Raw genomic sequence first — 19,884 nt, forward strand, 5'->3', positions numbered from 1 at the left:
ACGCATGCCAGGCGAGCGCGCTACTGCTTGAGCCACATCCCCAGCCCCTAATAGCATGTCTTATAGCAGATGCTCCACAAAGACTTGTTAAAGTATATTTATGTATCACTGCTTTATACTGTTGAAAAACAACACTAAATTTGTGTTTGTGAATGGCAATAGCAAGAAGCAGGAAAAACAAAACAAACAAACATAAACCCAGGAAAGAAACCTTGACAGAATTCCCATTCTCTAATTTTAATCCCCAAACCCTTTCTGCTCACAGAGGAGGCATGTATTTAGGGTTGGGTTAGCAATGGGTAAAGCACGCAGATTTTCCTTACAGCTGAGGGATTAAGATCTAAGGAAGATCTTGTAGCATTCCTAGATGCTACAAGAAAGTATTTTCAGAAGCAATCTATGATGCATATTACTTAGGAATTTCTGAAGATTTTTCACAAAACCAAATGTGCAGGGATCATCTTAGCCATTAGAAGCAATTAATACCCCTCCTGTCAATTGCTTTTGAGTGAGAGAGAGAATTTTTTGATATTTATTTTTTAGTTTTCGGCGGACACAACATCTTTGTTTGTATGTGGTGCTGAGGATCGAACCCGGGCCGCACGCATGCCAGGCGAGCGTGCTACCCCTTGAGCCATATCCCCAGCCCTGTCAATTGCTTTTGAAATCTGTATATAACCAGCCCTCGGACATTGTGTCATCCATTCTAGGCTTGACTTTCTTAGTAACCAGCTGACATCACAAACAATATCTTTAATTTGCTGTTATAGAAATATTTATAAGTAGGATGTATAAAAATACAGATATTAAATATATATTATTTATTGTTGGAATATTTACGTGAAAATTGCTTTTCCATTTAATAACCAGAGATTACATATTTTTCAGTTGAAAGTATTATTAAAACAAGAGTCTTAAGGAAACAATTATCTCGTCTATACATATAAGCAAATGTAACATAATTTCTTAGGAACAGTTAATACTTAATAAATTTTTTTGTTTTTAAAAAATATATCTGAGATGAAAAATTGTGCTCTATATATGTAATAAGAATTATAATGCATTCCGCTGTCATATATAAATTAAAAAAAAACAGGAGAAATGTCAAGTATTATTACATAAAATAAGAACACTGAGAAAAAAAAATCTATGCATGTTCTTTTTCCTTTCCTTTTGTCTTATGTCCTAATGACTTTATTAAGATAGGAAAAAGGAAAATGACAAAATTCATTCCTGTGAATTCTATTCATTATTTTTTCATTCCATAAATACATATTGCATGCCAACTATGTACCAAATAAAATGCTTTAGGACTTGTGGGGTAAAATGGTAGGTGTGTAAGCCAGACCCAGTCTGCATTTATGGAAGGTTATAATCTAATTATGATGTGTACAAGAGTTGGGTTTTTTTTTCCATATTAATTCATTATTTTTCACCATTCTTTATACTAAAAATGGCAGACTTGTGAAAATTCAGGCTTATTCTTACCAAGAAGGATGTTGACAGAATTCATAGTAGGAAATATCAACACAACTCAATGATTCTTGAGTGAATTCTTTGACCTAGAAAGGATAGTACAGAAGCTCACACACCTTGAAGTATACTGTTCCCTTCTCTTTGACAATGGCAGCCTGCTCCAGTTTTTCTTTGGTGTCCATCTCCCAGGATTCTTTGGCCTGTGTATAGATTTGTGGCAGTGGTTAGAAGAGTACAGGAGGAAAAGTATCAGCTGATGCCCTGAAGAACAATCAGCAGCTACTTCTAGAGGATACCCAAACTCAAAAGACGCTGGCTGTTAAAGTTGTGTGCCATTGCTAGTTTACTGTGAGGCTAGTGCTCTCTTTGTGTTGCTTTAAGAACTCACTTTCCATGAGGATCAGATTGTGGCTTAACTCGTGTTGCTCAAGAGGGTCGAGCAGGCAAAACACAGGAACATAAATTGCTGAGCACTGTGAGAGAATGCACATTTAGAATGATAAGGTGAGGCCATCCAATAAAGGTGAGTGCTCCTTATATCCCTCCTATAAACATTTCCACTAAACTGTTATAATTTTTTCAAGTTGTTTCCCTCAAGTCTTAGTTTTTCATCTCTAAAATGGGAATTAAGTCAGAGTTGTATATTCATACTGAATTTTCAAAATTCCAGGGCAAGCAGTTTTCTCATCATTGTAAAATAAAATAACCAGATATACGACAGCCTCCAAAGTTATATATCTAGCTTGTAAATATATAGTTGGGGAATTTCAAGAAAACATAACTGGGAGGGTAAAGCTCACACAAAAAAATCACTTCAGAGCACATGAGTTCATCATCTGCTAGTTTATATTGTGTGTATCCTTTACTCTCCACCATTAAGACACAAATCAAGAAACTGCACTTTCCATACCAACAACTGGATTTAGGCTCATAAAAGTCACTAGAAAAGTTGTTGGGATCTTTAAGGGAAATTGGTAATAGAAGTGTTATTTAGTGCATATGAATTGTGAAGTTTAAGTGGCTAACTGTAAAATTCTATTTAAAAGATAATTAATGTGTTCCTGGTGTCATAGCTGCTCCCTGTTCCTACTTTAAGTGAATGTGGGGGATACTAATTTTTTTGGCAACTCATGTTGCCTCCCAATCATTTAGCTCTGTTATTTAAAAGCCTCATTAACAAGGGTCCTGTGCATTTTTCATATTGGCTTCAGTTTTTATGGAGTATAAATACAGCCTTAACACAAGGCAGAGAATGAAATCACATTACTCCCAACAGCACCACATGTCTTCCTGTGTGTCAATACATCTGGCAATGTTGCACAAATACACTCAAGGAGTAGAGAGAGCAGAGGCTCTTTGTGGCAGGCCACAGTAAGAAGGTTCCAAATAAGCACAGGAGGGAAGAGGAATGGGCTTCCTCTATAAAAAGGGAAATAGGAAAGCTGAAGGTCTAAATGACCATGTGTGAAAGGTTATTTTCTCCTTCCTTAACAAAAACCACAAGGTGATATGGGACAGCACTGGAAGATCAGCGCAGAGTTAGCAGGCCTTCCAAAAATGCTACTCAATAAATGATGGTATGACAAGAGCATGTGTTTGTTTTGAGGAAAACAAAATAGGAGGGGCATGATTAGGGACATCACTGATAGGGGAGAAACCCAAACCAGTCCTCCCCTTACTTTCCTAGCTCAAAGTTATAGGCCCACAGGACAATTTCCTTTCCAAGTCTGATAAATTACAAATAGTCACATTTCTAGCTCAAAGCTTAATGTACAGAAAAAGGAGGTGGTGGTACTGTGGGTGAATAAGCCAAGAATACAAAGGCAGTCCCTGAGGAGCTCCAGGAAGGGTGGGGCACTGGTCCCACGGGGGTGGGGGGTGCGCACTGCTGAGAATGACAACACACCTAGCCTAGGTATGACTTTGTCTGTTCTGTTAATCTGCTGCTAAGAGCCTCCTAGGTTGGAAATTACGTCAAACAAGACACACTTTTCTGGAATCCAAGGCAACTGACAAATACTCTCATTTCTACTTTGACAGATATGAAAAAAAGGTCTAGGGTTAGCAGGTTTCTTTCCTGTGTCTGGTCACACAGACAGATGGCCCCCAAGGCCTGGTAATTGGGATAATAACTTAAGAGTGACAGTCAGGTCTATTTGTGACTCCTGTGAAAGGTACAATTCTTTCAGCCCTGGAAAGCTGCGCCCCACACCGCTAAGGAGCTTCTTGGCAGTACGTGAACCTTTTTGTCCTCAATCCAGAGAAAAAAGTACAAAAAGAACAAGTCTAGAACAAATAAAGGAACAAGTCTTGGATTCTACCCAAAAAAGTTAAAAAAAAAAAAAAGGCTGACACATAGAACAAAATAAGAACACTGAGGTCCTTGGTTGTATATCAGCTGTGCTATGTCAGATGTCCCACACTCTAGTAGCAATGTGGGAGACAAGGGACTAACTTGAAAATGAACAGCACAACACAGAAATAAACACCAGCTATCTATAGTAATATTACCTAGTAATAAAGTAAATAAAAAGTGGATGGAGAAGAAATTTATGGTGATTTTAGAGAAATTGGTATTTTCTCACCTTTTCGAAGCTCTTAAGTGTAACTTCATATATAAGCTCAGCATTAGGTTCAATGCCAAATTTAGGCTTCCCTGCCTCTCCAAAACCATATCTGAAATGGAGAGTAAAAAATAAAACTTTAAAAGAATTGGTGTATTTCCAGACACTTTCTTTGGTACTTTGAGGTATCATATTAGCATAGTGCTATCATTTGCAAGTTACACACAGTGACCCTGAAGACAAAAGATATTGATCAGAAGATACAGTGCCAAATATCACTACTGTAGTTTTCTTAGAAACTGGGCTAGATTCAGCTTTCTTCTGCTTTGCATACACATAATGCAACATCTATACTACTTGGGACAGCTTGTTTAATGTGATTGCAAATGTCATTGCCTTTTTTTCCCTACTTGTTTTTACAATTAGCTTTCTGGCATTAGGCTCTTCTCCTTAAGCTTTATCAGCAGGAAAGACAAAGGAGATATAGTCACTGTAATTGTTGTAGTGGTGCTTTTTAAAGTTTTAATGAGCTTTGAGTTTTAAAGTGTTATTGTCAAACAGTTCTGGGAACATCTACCCTGACTTTCTGATAGTACCACTTCTAGTCAGATAAATGAGGGGAAAGACTCACATATTAGCAAAGAAATATGTTCTCTCAGTATTTAATATTTTTAAAAAGAATACTAGGAAACATACATAATACAATATACACATAAATTAAAAGTAGCAGCTCTAGCACCTCATAGAGACACTCTCTTACAGTTTTGTAACTATCCTATTATAAAATGCTATACCTTTTAGCCAAATCTTATTGAATAAAAAGGTGGGGATATGTAAATTTGTTTTTAGGATCATTTAAGATCTTTAACAAATTAAACATATTCAAGAAGCACGCATCTGCTAGAATGGAAGTTCTAGTGGAGCTGTCTGGCTGGTTCAGTTGGTACCCAACATTTAGAACAAGGTCCAGCATATCAAGACAGTATTCAATGGAATATACTCTCTTCCCATAAGCCAAGCTATTCTTGGTACATGAAATGGTATTATAAAAAACTTAGTAAACTCAAACTTTCAGGTTATAGGTTGAAAGATGTCAAAATTGGGTTGATAATACCTCTAGTTTCCTTCAGGACTGAAGAAGTACAATGGGCCTGTCCTATGATCTTTACCCCTTGCCTGAATTTTCCAGGAAAAAAAAAAAAAAACTGCTTACTCACTCACCTTCATGGTTACACAAGAAGGTGCAACTGGAACAGAGAGAGGCATAGACATACAATGAGAGCTGGTAGGATGGGGGTGTGGTGGCTTTAAAAGCAGGGCAAAGGGTATCTTCAGCAAAGAAATAAAAAGAATGTAATCATCAGTAGCCAATTTTAGGGAGTGGTGCCCACTTTTCTATCTGGAGCTCTTAGATGTAGCTGTCTCCTATTAAGTTTCTGCCATCTGGTAAAAAAAGACCATTTCTAACTTGCTGGGAATGAGGTAAACAGGGGCGTACTTACTGAAAGCCTATTTACTGAGAGCATGTTATGATTGAGTCCTGTGCTAATACTCGGGGACAAATGCAACAGATGATCTGGCATTTGCCTTAGACTGATGGCCCTTAATCGGGGCAATTTTAATCCTCCCTTCCCCAGGGCAAAGTCTAGAAATATTCTGAGGTTTTTACAACTGGAGGGGTGCTGCTGGTTTCTCTTATGCAGAGGTCAGGAATGCTGCTGAACGTTCGACAATCGACAATGCCCAGGACAGCTTCTATAACAAAGAATTATCTGGCCAAAAATGTCAATAGTGCTGAGGGTAAGAAAACCTACCTCAGAGGAACTCACAAATGGGGTCCATGTGGTGGGAAGTATGAGGACTGGGTAGAGGGAGGCATCAGAGAATCCTGCCTATTATCAAAGGGGTTAAAGAAGACTAAAGAAGGAGATTATTTCTATAACTCTCTCTTGGCTTAAAATGAAATGATTCTATCAAGTGTAGGTAGAGTACATCAACCTACAGAGGCAGAAGCTCACACCAAATAGTTCTGGGAACATCTACCCTGACGTCTGTATTATATAGAAATTTGGCTGATTATGCTAGTTCAGTCCAAGCAAAGAAGGACCCAGGGCATACAATTCATCTGACTGAAAATTAAAATACCACAAATGGAATTCCAGGACTTAAACAAAAGATAAGCTGAGCTACAGTAACAGAAGGAATTCATTATTCCTGTCCTTGAATTAATGGTTGCTTCCAGAGAGCAGAGATATAAATAATGACTTCTAGTGACTATTAGGCTTTTGTACACATACAAGAACTACTCACATTACCCTTGTTACCAACTGCTTCTTTTTCTTTTTTTTTTTTTAAGGTTTATTTTGGTTCACTTTTTTAAAAGTTGTCAATGGACCATTTATCTATCTATCTATCTATTTATTTATATTTGGTGCCGAGAATCAAACCCAGTGCCTCACACATGCTAGGCAAGCGTTCTACCACTGAGCCACAACCCCAACCCCTGCATCCTTTTTATAGATGAAGAAACTGAGGCTCAAAGAAAAGTGCTTTTTGAGTGGTCTCAAAGAGGCAGTGGAAGAGCCAGGATTTAAGTGTGGCCTGAAGAAACTTTAGTTTTTTGACCCATGCAGCCTCATTATTGGACTATCACTCTTGGCAGCCTGTATTTTTGTTTGGGATTGTTTTAAGACAAAAGCATAAGGAAAGGAAGGAAAGAGAAAAAGTTAAAATTGTTCACACTTGGACCTAAAATAAGAGGGAAAAATGGGTTCTTTGGAAGTGTTTCATGAATTTCTTATTATGAAAATATTTTGCCAAGAAGTCTATCAAAGTCAAAGAGAAAGAGTGCCTTGGATATTTTATGGAGATTAAAATAGAGATGACATTAAGAGCATAAATTTGCAACAGCCATATTTACAACACTCAGTATAATGTTATATAAGTGGGAATCTGAATAAGACAAGTAAACTTGTTACATGCAAACAGAACAGGTTTGGTGTGTAAGGATTTTCTACATACATGAATAGTATTACGCAATGCATATGCAGAGATTACACTTTGCACACCATCACTTTGAACAGAAAATAACATGTTCCTTCCAATTATGCAAATCATAGCCATAAAACATACAAAAAAACTTTTTAAAAAAATTTTTTCTAGGGGCTGGGGATGTGGCTTAAGTGGTAGCGCGCTCGCCTGGCATGCGTGCGGCCTGGGTTCGATCCTCAGGACCACATACAAATAAAGATGTTGTGTCCGCCGAAAACTAAAAAAAAAATAAATAAAAAAAAAATTTTTTTTTCTAATTAGTTATACATGACAGTGCATTTTGACACGCTGTATACAAATGGAGCACAATTTCTCATTCCTCTGGCTATATATGGTAAAGAGTCACACCAGTAGTATAATCATACATGTAATGAAAAAACTTTTATACCAAAAAATTTATGAAAAACTTGTCTGCTACTTTTATGCCTGAAAACATCAGGAAAACCTACCACGTGTTAAAACAGAATCTCCTTTTTCTGGTGGCCTAAGGGTAAAATGGAAGAGAAAGCCACCACAAAAGTAGTGACAGCTGATACACCAAGGGTTTGAATGTGCCAGGCAATTTGTTAAGTGCTGTATCTGCCTGACTTCATTTAGTCCTTTGCAACTTTATAAGGTAGACACTGTTATCCCTACTTACAGAAGGGGAGATAAGTGACTTGTTCAAGTGCACATAGTTGGTAAGCTGCAGAGCAGGGTTTAACGATTAATGATATATACAGCAAACAGTTTAAACCTGCAAGGAACTATTTGCATTTATAAATAAAGACAATTTCCTTTTCTTTTTGCCACTAATCAGCTAGGTTAAAATGTAATGAACTGATTCATATATTATATGCTCACAATATACATAGAACTTATCCTCAAGGAGCTTAAATATGCAAACATACATTAAATATAAATCCCATCTTCTAGCGAGTTTACTATAATTTTGGAATACTAGATTAAAAGTAATTAGAGCCAGGCATGGTGTTATACATCTGTAACCCCAGCAATTTGGGAGGTTGAGACAGGAGGATCACAAGTTCAAGGCCAGCCTTGGTATTTTAGTGAGGCCCTTGGCAAGTTAGTGAGACACTATCTCAAAATAAAAAATAAAATGGGCTGAGGATGTGGCTCAGTGGTAACATGTCCCTGGATTTAATTCCTATTACAAAAAAAAAAAAGTAATAAAGAAGTGTTACTGCCTCAATAAAGGCTTTGAAGAGTTCATGGTGGAATATCTTGGAAGGATTCTCAAGTGGGTAGTGGCATGACCAAAACATCACCTGAGAAATATGATTATGGATCAAGTGCTAGGACAAAGGTAAATAAGCCACTGTGTTACTACAGAGGCTACACAAAGGCAACAGTACAAAAGGCATGATATTACCTATTGGCAAGGGAGGTCATCAAGAGTCTTATTAACTCAAAATCCTACCAATGAAAGTCCTTGGAGCCCAGGGAAAACACATTATTAGATAAGCAGATGCACTTTCATGTAAACAGAATCAAAACACACTGGTTTCTCTCAGGGGTTCATTTCTCAAGATAGAAGGCTTGGATTCATGGTATAATTTTTGATCTAAAAATAATACCAAACATGTTTTCACAAGAGAGACTGTCAGTGTCTGATAGTTCTAAGCTTGGAAGTGCTAATGGATATCCTTATAATGGGAAAAATTTAGGCAAAAATAAGTCATCTCCGCTGCCTTTAGATCCAGGAAGAACAGGCTTTTTTTGCAGGGGTACAGGAGGGAGATGCCTCTATAAGAATATGTGGCACAAATTCAAGCGGTAGTAAATCATCCAAATGCTTCAACTCCCAATGCCTTCTGCCCAATTCAGAGAAAAAGAGAACAGGGGCAAGAGAATTACATATGAGGACTGATAACTGCCTGACTTGGCTACATGGCTGGTAATATTATCCTTAACATGCATCAACCAAATAAACATACTTGCAAAACCTTTGTGATACTATAAGGTCCATTAATTTACTTGATGACTAACTATGACCTGACTCAATGAATGTTTCCACTGTTGTATTAACATCACTGAAAATATCAAAATGCTGAATGAAAAAGTAAGCATATCTTTGTTCTTTAGATACCTTCTCAGTGTGCTGAACTGGTATGCTGCTTACCGTGGTCCAAGATACAAAATACATTGTTCTTCCCGCTGCATTTTCTCCAGGGCTTTGTCAATTCCAATTGGAATGTCATGGTCTTCTCCTTCACCAACAGTGAATACCACATCTCTGCAATCAAACATCCTTCCACCACAGCAGCCTTCTAGGTGGACTGAGGGTGAGACAGGACAATCAACAAAGTGGCTCCTTAGGACTCAGTAATTCAGTGAAGTGAAGAGTGAGTGGCCACCAATGTAGCAAATACCATTTCCCCTCTCTCATTTCATTAAGAAACATAGTGCTACATCTCATCTCAGTTTCGCCCACCCAGCAATCATATTTCTGTTTTAAGCTAAACATAAAATTGCTGATAACCTTATCAATAAGAGGCTTAGTGGGCAATAAAACCAACTAGAAGCTGGGCTCAGTGGTGCATGCCTGAAATCCCAGCAGCTTAGAAGGCTGAGACAGGAGGATCACAAGTTCATAGTGAGACCCTGTCTGAAAACTAAAATTTAAAACATAGGACTGGGGATGTGGCTCGATGGTTAAGTACCCCTGGGTTCAATCCTTGACACAAACAAACAAAACCCCCCAAACCAAAAAACAAACCCCCCCCCCAAACAAAAAATCCAACTAGAACATAGGTTTATTCTAAGCCTATGACTGTTTCCTTACTTGTAACACAGGGTCAAGACAGATTACATAAAAGATAATTATTAAAATGCCACAAACTTAATATCAAATATATAATGACCTTCTATAACTGTATCTTGACTTTAGATTCTTGGGCAAGAACCCAACTGAGTGGTTATTTCCTTAATAATATACCAAGGTTAACTGAAGCTCTTTCCTCTTTAAGGGTCCTAATCACATTCACAAATATATATGAATAAAAATGAAAAATCCAAAGGAAACACATAAGTAACTAAGCTGTTTTCCTTAGTGGAAGTAATAAATTTAAAGTGTGAAGGAATCAACAGTATACTATAACTTTACAAATCAAATTATTATTAACAACCTCTTTTGAAATGTAAAGTGAAAAGGTCAATTTCTTGGGATCTAAGTCCCCAGGCCACCCAAATTCATTGAGCTTATTCCCAGGGTTATTTCATATTAGATAAGAGGCTTTCATATTAATACAAAATAGAAAAAATACATATACACATTGTTTTTCCTTGATAGGTTAGATTCATTTTTCTAGGAAAAACAATTCTCTGAAACCTTCCAACTACTGTTAACATTACGAATATTTATACCTTCCAGTCTTTGACTCAGTAAGAAAAACAGATGGCTTATAAGCTAGGGTAACATTCACCAGGGAATATAATAATTTGTCTTTCATGAGAAAATTCGTTATTCTTACTTCTTTAATATAATAGCCTATATTCAAATCTATGGCAGTTTCCTAAAACACTTCTTTTCTAATACTGGATGATCAACTTTGGATCAATAATTTGCTTTAGAGAAACTAAAAATCACTCTTCTCTTAAACGTATCCCACATCCAATAAGATAACTATTATTTTCCAAAATAGTTGTGATTTTCAATTACAACTTACTATACGTTTGAACTACATGACCTCAAATGTCCCTCAAAGCTCTAAAATTCTATGATTCTATGACCCAGAGAATTGAATAATATAACTCAACATAGGCCTGAAACCAGCTTCAAAGCTAACTACTATAGCTAGTCATTTGATGGGTTTATCTTTAGCTTAGGCCTGTGAAATGAGATAAACTATGAAGAGTAAACAGTGGTGGTTAGTATACATACTAAAAACCCAAATATTGCCTGGATATATATGCTTTAAAGCTCTCTACCCTTTTTTAACTCACTAGGATTAATACAGGTAGTATTAATGATTTGCTCCCATTGCAAATATACGATGGAGTCCAAAAAGCTTGGAGTAAACTAAAGAGGCCTGGATCTTGAGTCAGTTCCTTCAAGTGACAGCAGGAGCTAGACTGGCTTTCAGGGTGGGGTTGGTATATGGTATTTTGTTTTATATCCCATACTCATAAATGCAATGTTTCCCTGTAAATTATATTCATTTTTGGAATGCTCTAGATAAAACATTCAACCTGCAACAAATTGAAGGTCATTCTGAATTGGAAATATTTTAAAAATAAATTCAATTTACTATTTTCAATTCCATCCACATTAGGTTCTGCAGGAGGGAGTCTAAGGCTTAAGATATTTTTACTGGAGTAAAAGTTGATTTTCTAAAGGGGTTGAGAGTTCTTAGAAGTTTGCATACCTAAATTTTCTTAAATCTTCCCAAGAAATTTAATTTAGACTAATGGATGATACTTTTTATGAAAAAGATTGCTGAGCAAAATGAATTTTAACTCATGTATTATGTAATGTCTCAAGTATTGGGATGTTAACAGATTTTTTTGGTCTGAGGGTTATTGTTAGAAGTATTACCTCCCCCTATCCCCACCCCAAAAGTATAGCACATTTAGTAGGGGAGGAAATTATCAGTATATTTGTTGTGGCTTTTGGTTGATCAAGTTTGAATGTGTTTTCAAAACAGGAAATCCAGACCCTGCAAAGGATTTCTGCCTGTGTGTCAGTTTCCTAGCCTGGCTTTCAGCTTGTATGTACTTGAAATCATATAAATAATTTCAGGGTTCTCTTTACATGTGATAACCCATCATTAGAGGGATAAAAAGACTGCCTACTAATAAACATGTTGGGAAAGATAAGTGAAGTAAGCAAGTCAAAACAAACAAAAAATAAAAAACAAAGCTAAGTAAAACTATAAAAAAGGCATAATTAAGAAAACAAAACATTCATTGTAACTAGTCTGTCTCAAAGAGACAATAAATGATGGAACCAGTAGTGTCTGTGACTGTCTAATATGAAGGGGAACTTTTTTGTGCTTGCTCCTATAAATACTTATTATCTTATATACAGGCTATTTTTTTTTCTTCTGGCATATCTAATTCTTCAAAATTGGACCTGAACAATCACTACCTATTAGAGTACCATAAAATCTTATTCTGATACAGACCCACACCTGAACAGCAGTTTATATTTGTATACATAAAACTACCACCATGTAATATTGATGTTATCTGCAATATCAGAGCAAGAGGCGGTATCATTGCCTCAGGGTATATACAGCCCATTGATTCTTTATATCTACAAGTAGCAAAGGCTATCTTTGTTGGGTTAACTGGTTTCTAAACTTGGAACACGAGTGACAAGTTCTATAAGATTGCTAACAAGAATTCACATACCACTTGGAGCACAGGAAGATTGCCATTGCCATAATGAGGGCTCCCCTCTCTAGGTGATAGATACAGATGATATGCCTAGTTCCTACAGATCCAGTTATTTTCTTGTATATTGTCTTAACAACTGCTACCAAAGAAAACCATGGCAGCTCTGGCTGTGGAAGACCTGTGGTTGCTTTTGACCTTATATCTCTTAGTGCAAATACTCACTTAATAAATATTTAATAAAAAGCAGCATGACTCACTTGGGAGCTTAGTCTCTAGGGCTCAAGAGGTCTGTCGCTAATCTCAACCAAGATGATTTATGGGAAGTAAACGATCTATGACGTTCCAAAGAGAATAAAAGTACATACAGGATGCTTCTACTTAAGGCTTTTTTGGTAGAGAAAGAAATAAACAAGTGAAAAAGAGACAATATTTTCTCCTGACTCAAAGTCTACATAACTTAAAGGGAGGAAGGTCCTCTAAGTCCCACAAAGTTAAACCAAACCAAATTATCCAAGCTTAGCTGCGCAATCCAAGTGTAACCACATCAAGTGAGCCCAGTCTGCTGCAAAACATCATTTAAACTGGAGCTCTGACTTATTGTTCTCTTACTGCCCTAGAGCAATTTTGTTTTGAAGAGCACAGAACACCCTGTTCTGAATGTGGCTGGCACATGAACTCGATGTGCTGACAGCAATTTGTACTTCGATTAAAATAGGGGAAAAAAGGAAAGAGAGAGTGCACAGCAGTAACAAAAACTGGAATGCAAGAACCCCTAAACTGTACAATTGGTATTTTAGGAAGTGAAATTGAGAAAGAGGCTTCATAACTTAAAAAAAAAAAAAAAAAAAAGGCACTGTAAACACTCCAGCCTAAAGACGTTAGCTCTGGTAAGTGTCTGTTTTCTCCTTTTCTAATTATAGTAGTTGGTGTCTGATAGCTTTGCACTCATTCCCAAAACAATTGCTGGGTCATGGGGATCTGAATGGGAATATAATGGCATTACTACTAACTAAACAAGACTGGTCATTTGACCAGAGAAAATCAGGTTGTGACAGGTTACTCCCACTCAGCAAGGGTTTTCTCTGCTGCCTAATTCATACCAAATGAGTTTCTCCTGCCTAACAGAGCAGGGCATCTGACAGGGTGGAATCTTAATAATTGCTCTATAAAGGCAAGCAGAGATGAATTTTTAAAAGACATATTAATCACCGATTACAAGAAAATGGCTTTCATCAGGCATAGTGGTCAAATTTCCCCTAACTGCCTCCCCCCTCCCATACCATTTTGTTTTATTTGAGGTGAATGAACACTATTGGGAGATTGCTTATGGAACTCAGGACAGATAGTAACAGAGGGCAGGCATGGGACCTGGCCACTGGAATGATGTTACATTTATGCAAATGATTTCTTCTTCCTTAGTCTAAACAGGAAGCATACACCCAGCAAATAACTTAATCAACACAAACTCAACACTCTTCATTCCATACCAGTAGAGCACTGAGCCAGACCTGGATGCCAGTGCCATTTTGCAACTTAACAATTGTGGTTTGGGGACACAATTTAAACTATTAGGACCTCAGTCTTTTCATCTATAGAATAGCGATAATAATACTAGTTAACACATAGATGCTAAGAATTAAATTAGGTATTGAATTAAAGCTTTAGCACAGTACCTGGTATTCATTAATTCATACACTGTGGTGTCTATCATGTGAAAACAGTATTATGTTTGAATATAGAGATGAACTCAATGAATGCTAGCTGTCATTATTTTCCTATAATTAGTCATAAATTACACCAGATTAAATATGTCTTAGAACTCTGTATATGAAAATTTTAATGGCACCACAGACAGCTGTCCAAGTATAAGTCAAGTAAAATTCCTAATAGGCAAATGCACTGTATTATACTTCTTTTGTATTTCAGCACACAGTTCAGGGCCAGGAAGTAAATGTTTATTTAATGACTAATGTGAAAATGGGCATTAAGAAAAGGATGGTAATTTTCACTAATTAATAGAAATTTTCTTTTTGAATCCATTAGTCACTACTCCTATTTTAATAAATTCTAGGAGGCTATTCAAATTTATTAACAATATGGAGCTTTTGTTTTATAATTACTCTAAAATAAATGATCCATTGGTTGGTTGGGTCTTTTTTTTTTTAACCAATAAAAGAATATTTTCTACTATGATTATATACTACCTGAAGAGTTGGAGATAGAATACCTTTTACAAAGAAAGGAGCTATATAAATCCAAAACTTCTGACAGAATTAACACTGTTCACTTTAGACCAAGATATACTATGTCATTTTGTGAAAACATAATAAAATAGTTTCAAGAACTTGCTTTCTCTTAGACTTATTTTCCAGGACATTCATAAGTACTTCAAAAGCATGTGAACAATGACCATCACCACCAAAACAAAAAGCCTCAGCTCTACAAGATCTCAACATGGTCTATTTAAAACAACAACAACAACAACAACAACAACAAAAAGCAATTTGGGGTGGGGGAGGTACCAGAGATTGAACCCAGGGGTGCTATACCATTAAAGTACATTCCCAGTTCTTTTTGTTTTATTATTATTGAGACATGGTCTTACTAGTTTTCTTAGGGTCTAAATTACTGAGGATGGCCTCCAATTTGTAATCCTCCTGCCTCAGCCTCCCAAGTCAGTGGGATTATAGGCATGCACTATCATGCCCAGTTTATCTTCAATTTTTGGTGCCTTGTTTTTGTGATTTCAGTTATAAAGAACAGATAGATTTTGTTATAACTGTCACATTTTCACTTTATGAGGCTTTCTGTCTTTAATAGGAGACTTTAACTCATCCATATTTTTTGAAATCACTGATGAGCGGTTTTATTCTTATTTTAGATTTCTTATACAACAGTTTCCTTATTATTTTTGCTGAATTGATTTTTTTTTTTTTTGGTTCCTCTAGTTCCCCACTCCAACTGGATGCTTTGGTAGTTCTAAGTGCTATTTTTACTAATACTTTCCATTAAATTTTCCACAAATTGTATAAATCAGCACAGGCCAGGTGCAGAGGTATAAGCCTATAATCCCAGATACTCCAGAGGAGTATCTGGCAGGAGGATCTGCAAGTTTGAGGTCAGCTAAATTTTCACAATTTAGCAAAACTCTGTTACAAAATAGAAAGGGCTTATCTCAAAATAAAAGAGGTTGGAAATGTAGCTTAGTGGTAGGGCACTTGCCTAGCATGTGCAAGGCTCCAGGTTCAATCCCCAGTACTGCCAAAGACCACAAAACAGCATGATTTTCTCTGGAATAAGAAAATTATTTTGGACAATTAGGCCTCCTGTCTCCATTTCTTCCACCTACCACACTGTTAAAATGACCCAGAACAGACAGGATGTGGAGAAAAAGAAATAACTTTTACACTGTTGGTAGGTTAATAATTTAGTACAACCACTATGGTAATCAGTATGAAGATTCCTCAAAGACTACACATGGAAACACCATGTGACCAAAATATACTACTTCTAGGTATTTATCTTGAAGAATTAAAGTCATTATGCTACAGTGATACATACATATCCATGTGTCCATCAATGAATGAATGGATAAAGAAAACATTAAACACACACAATGGAGTTTTTTTTCAGCCATAAAGAAAAATGAGATGCTGGGGATAGAGCTCAGTTGGTAGAGTGCTTGCCCTGCATGCACAAGGCCCTGGGTTCAATCCCCAGCACCACACACACACAAAAAAAGTAAAACTCAGAAGGTCAAGAGTCATATTTTTGTATGCAGAAGCTAGTGGAAAAAGGAAAAGAAAGGTGGGAACGAATTTCAAGAAAATCAGAGGGAGAGGCTTGTAGCTCAGTGATGGAGCACTTGCCTGGCACCTGTGAGGCACTGGGTTCCATCCTCAGTACCATATAAAAAGTAAATTTTAAAAAGTTATTATGTCCATCCACAACTTAGAAAAAAAAATCAAAGAGAGCTCAAGAAAGGATGAAAGGGTAGGAAGGGGGCAGGGAGAAGGGAAGTGCTGATGAGTGATATTGACCAAATTATATTGTTATATTATATGCATGTAAGAATGTTAATAACAAATCCCATCATTATGTACAACTACAATGCATGAATTAAAAAAATGTGTGTGTGCAGGGAAAGACCCAGAACCTCGGTTTAGATTGTTTGTTTTTTTAATTTATTATTATTTAGTTGTAGATGGACACAATACTTTTGTTTGACTTATTTATTTTTATGTGGTGCTGAGGATCGAACCCAGGGCCTCACATATGCTGGGCGAGCGCTCTGCCTCTGAGCTACAATCCTAGCCCCTTGGTTCAGATTGTTAAACTTAAATTATCAATATTACTTTTAATATTATAGCTCTACCATTTCAAGGCTCTTTTCAGGTAAAAAAATATTCAATACAAAAATTGTTGTTTTGTTCACTAGTATTTTATTCCTTGAGTTGTTATTTCTTCTTATGTTTTACCACAACCTACAGTATTTGTTTCAAAAAGGGTATCAATCTGCATATTCTAAAGTTAATTTTGTTCTCCTACTTAAATGATAGATTGTGGACTGAATTCTAGATTCAAAATACAGAAAATAATAATGGTCAAAGCTCCCATCTTTGTATTTAGTATCACCAATAAGATCCTCCTCGTTCCTTTGCACATACCTTGTTCCTCTCTGGAAGAATTCAGAACTTTCTTTTAAGCTAGGGAATTCAGAAATTTCACTAGGCTATATCTAGATGAAAACAGTGGAAAACTTCTTTTTCCTGTCTGCCTATCAACTGACCCTGATATTCTTAAGACTCTTTCCTTCCTCCCCTAGGAAATTTTCTATTACATGTCTGATTCATTGTCTCTCCTGGATTTTTCATCTATGTCCTCTCATTTTTTGTTCACCTTTTATATATCTTTTCCTGTGTTTTGAGATATCCTTGACTATGATTCAGATCACCAATTCAGATTTCAGGGACCATTTGTTGCGCTCTTTGTCCTTCCTTGAGTTTCAATTTTGATAAACATACTCTTAATTTTCAGAAACTTTCCTGTCTTCCCTTTCCTTCAGAAAACTTGGTTTTTTGATTTATGAATCTAATATCCTTTCAACTATCTCTGAAGATAGTAATCAGTATTTTAAAGTTCTCTTCTATTTCTTCTGTTAGTTTACCTTGGTGCTCCCCGCCCCTGCCCCCCACCCCTTGTGATATTTACTGATGATGATGCTGTCTGGTCAATTTTATTAAAAAAAAAAAAAAAAAGGAATTCAGAATGATCAAATGGTCTGGCACTGTTTTTCTAAGCAGTCGAATGTATTTTCATGGCAATGTATTTTCCCAAAAGGGTAAGCTGATTTGGGGGCAGGGGGGTTATGGATGACAATTTCACAAACATTTACTGAGCAGTAACTTTTGGTATATGGTACTGGAGATTGAACCCAGGAGTGCTTTACCGCTGAGTTAACATCTCCAGTCCTTTTTATATTTTTAGACAGGATCTTGCTAACTTGCTGAGGTTGCCTTAACTTGGAATCCTCCTGCCTCAGCCTCCAGAATTGCTGGGATTACAGATGTGTGCCACCATGCCCAGATTTTATTGAGCAGTTACTATAGGCTGAGCGTGTGTGCAGAGTAAGGTTGGAAACACCATTTCCCATTGCTGATGTTATGGAATTCAGAAGTGGAACTCTGAAATTATTTGCTATTATAGCAAGCTGCCTTTTCACTTTTTTTCCCCTTTAAGTCTATTTTAAAATTTCAGACACTTTATAGTCTCTTTCTCTAGTTCAAGATTAACACCTGCAGTCTTCTGAGGCAGATTGCCAGTTTACTTTAGAACCTGGCCTTAACCTTGGATTTAGCTTTGGAGCAAAAGCCACAATCAGACAGACCCTAAGGTAATAGTTTTCAGCCCTTGGCTACAAACTAGAATTACCTAGTGAGTTTTTAAAAATAATTGTTCCATTCTTTGGGATTTTCATTTAATTGGTCTAAGGCACGGGCATCAGGATTTTTAAAGGACCGCCAGAGAATTCTAAATTCAGCCAAAGCTAGGAACTACTGCAGAAGAGGTTACTAGCCCAGCTGTTCCATATTGTTTTATAACAATCCTGATGATTGCCCCATAGCCTGTTCTGGCTTCCTAGCACCAACTGATTGTGAGCTTGGAGTTCTGCCCTAGCCTGTTGAGAAGAACAGTATGTACCTCTGCAGAGGTCTTCTCTACACCTGTTTTGGGTTGAATTTGCTGAATCTAGTTTTCCACCAGTCCAATTTCATCTGCTTTACATATTCCAAAACTTCTTCATAATTTCTGGCCCACTTTTTATATTCTGCTATTTTCCAGTACCGTTATTGATTTTTTTCTTCTTTTTTGAAAGTCTCTCCCCAACCCACCCACTTATCATTTCAGTGGCTAAAGGGGGCATTCTAACAACTTGAACCTACAGATCACTTTGTCAAAATGTTCTCATTTGGAAATACTGCTGATTGTGCATTTTCTGCATTCAAATGTGACTGAAAGTACTGAGGCAAGAGACCCGACACTAGGCCAGCCTTTTGATGAGCCTGCTCCAACCACTGAAATTGAAATATCAGAAGATGTGAGAGACTAGGAGTTGAGGGAAGAGGAACTGGAAATATTTAGAGCCTTGTCAGTTACACTGGATTTTTTAAAAAAAATATTTATTTATTTTTTAGGTGTAGATGGACACAACACAATGCCTTTATTTTTATGTGATGCTGAGGACGGAACCCGGGTCCTGCCCGTGCTAGGTGAGCGCTCTACCGTTGAGCCACAATCCCAACCCCTACACTGGATTTTCTAGGAAAGCAGAGCTTAAAAGTGGCGATTAACCACTACTGTCAATTTAACTAAAATAAATGACTAAAGTATCAGTCTTCTTAATCATATCAATTAGGGTACCTTTTTTTTTTAATGGAAAAATTACAAGACAGTCATTTTAACTGACACAAGAAAAAGCACAGTGGAACAGAACCAAAAATTGGTTTGCTAACATTAGGATCCTGACATATAGAGTAAAAACAAAAAATTCTTTGAGAAAGAATAAATCTTGTCAAACCAACTAACATAAGCTCTCTCTTCCACATAGAGACAAATTATGAAAAGGAAGCAAAAGATTACAATTCAGAAAAAGACTTAAAAAAATGAACCTGGAATCCCATCCTCAAAGTGGAACCAGGTCATGTTATTTATTTAATTTATTTATTTATTTATTTTTTAGTTGTGGATGGACAGAATGCCTCTATACATGGTGCTAAGGATCAAACCCTGTGCCTCACAAATGCTAGGCAAGCAGTCTGCCACTGAGTGCCACTCTGCTCCAGCCCGTCAGTAAAAGCCTTTTGATTTGGTCCACATTACTCTTCAAAAGAAAAAAATTCTACAGAAATGTGATACATATCTGATAACTATTAAAAAGATATAAAATTGATTT

General features: G+C 36.7%; 1 protein-coding gene across 4 annotated transcripts in view; it reads right to left on the reverse strand.

The window, feature by feature from the left end:
• The window catches only part of Fkbp5 (FKBP prolyl isomerase 5), a 110,641-nt gene that overhangs the window by 13,826 nt on the left and 76,931 nt on the right, over positions 1-19,884 (reverse strand). For all 4 annotated transcript variants that reach the window (XM_015487605.2, XM_048805178.1, XM_015487604.2 and 1 more), the window contains 3 exons: positions 9,214-9,370; positions 4,062-4,152; positions 1,593-1,676 (listed from right to left, as the gene is read on the reverse strand). In XM_015487605.2, coding sequence (XP_015343091.1) covers positions 1,593-1,676; positions 4,062-4,152; positions 9,214-9,370 — 332 coding nt within the window. The remainder of the gene's footprint in view (positions 1-1,592; positions 1,677-4,061; positions 4,153-9,213; positions 9,371-19,884) is intronic.

The sequence above is a fragment of the Marmota marmota genome, unplaced genomic scaffold, assembly GCF_001458135.2.
Source record: "Marmota marmota marmota unplaced genomic scaffold, marMar, whole genome shotgun sequence".
NCBI classification, from domain to species: domain Eukaryota; kingdom Metazoa; phylum Chordata; class Mammalia; order Rodentia; family Sciuridae; genus Marmota; species Marmota marmota.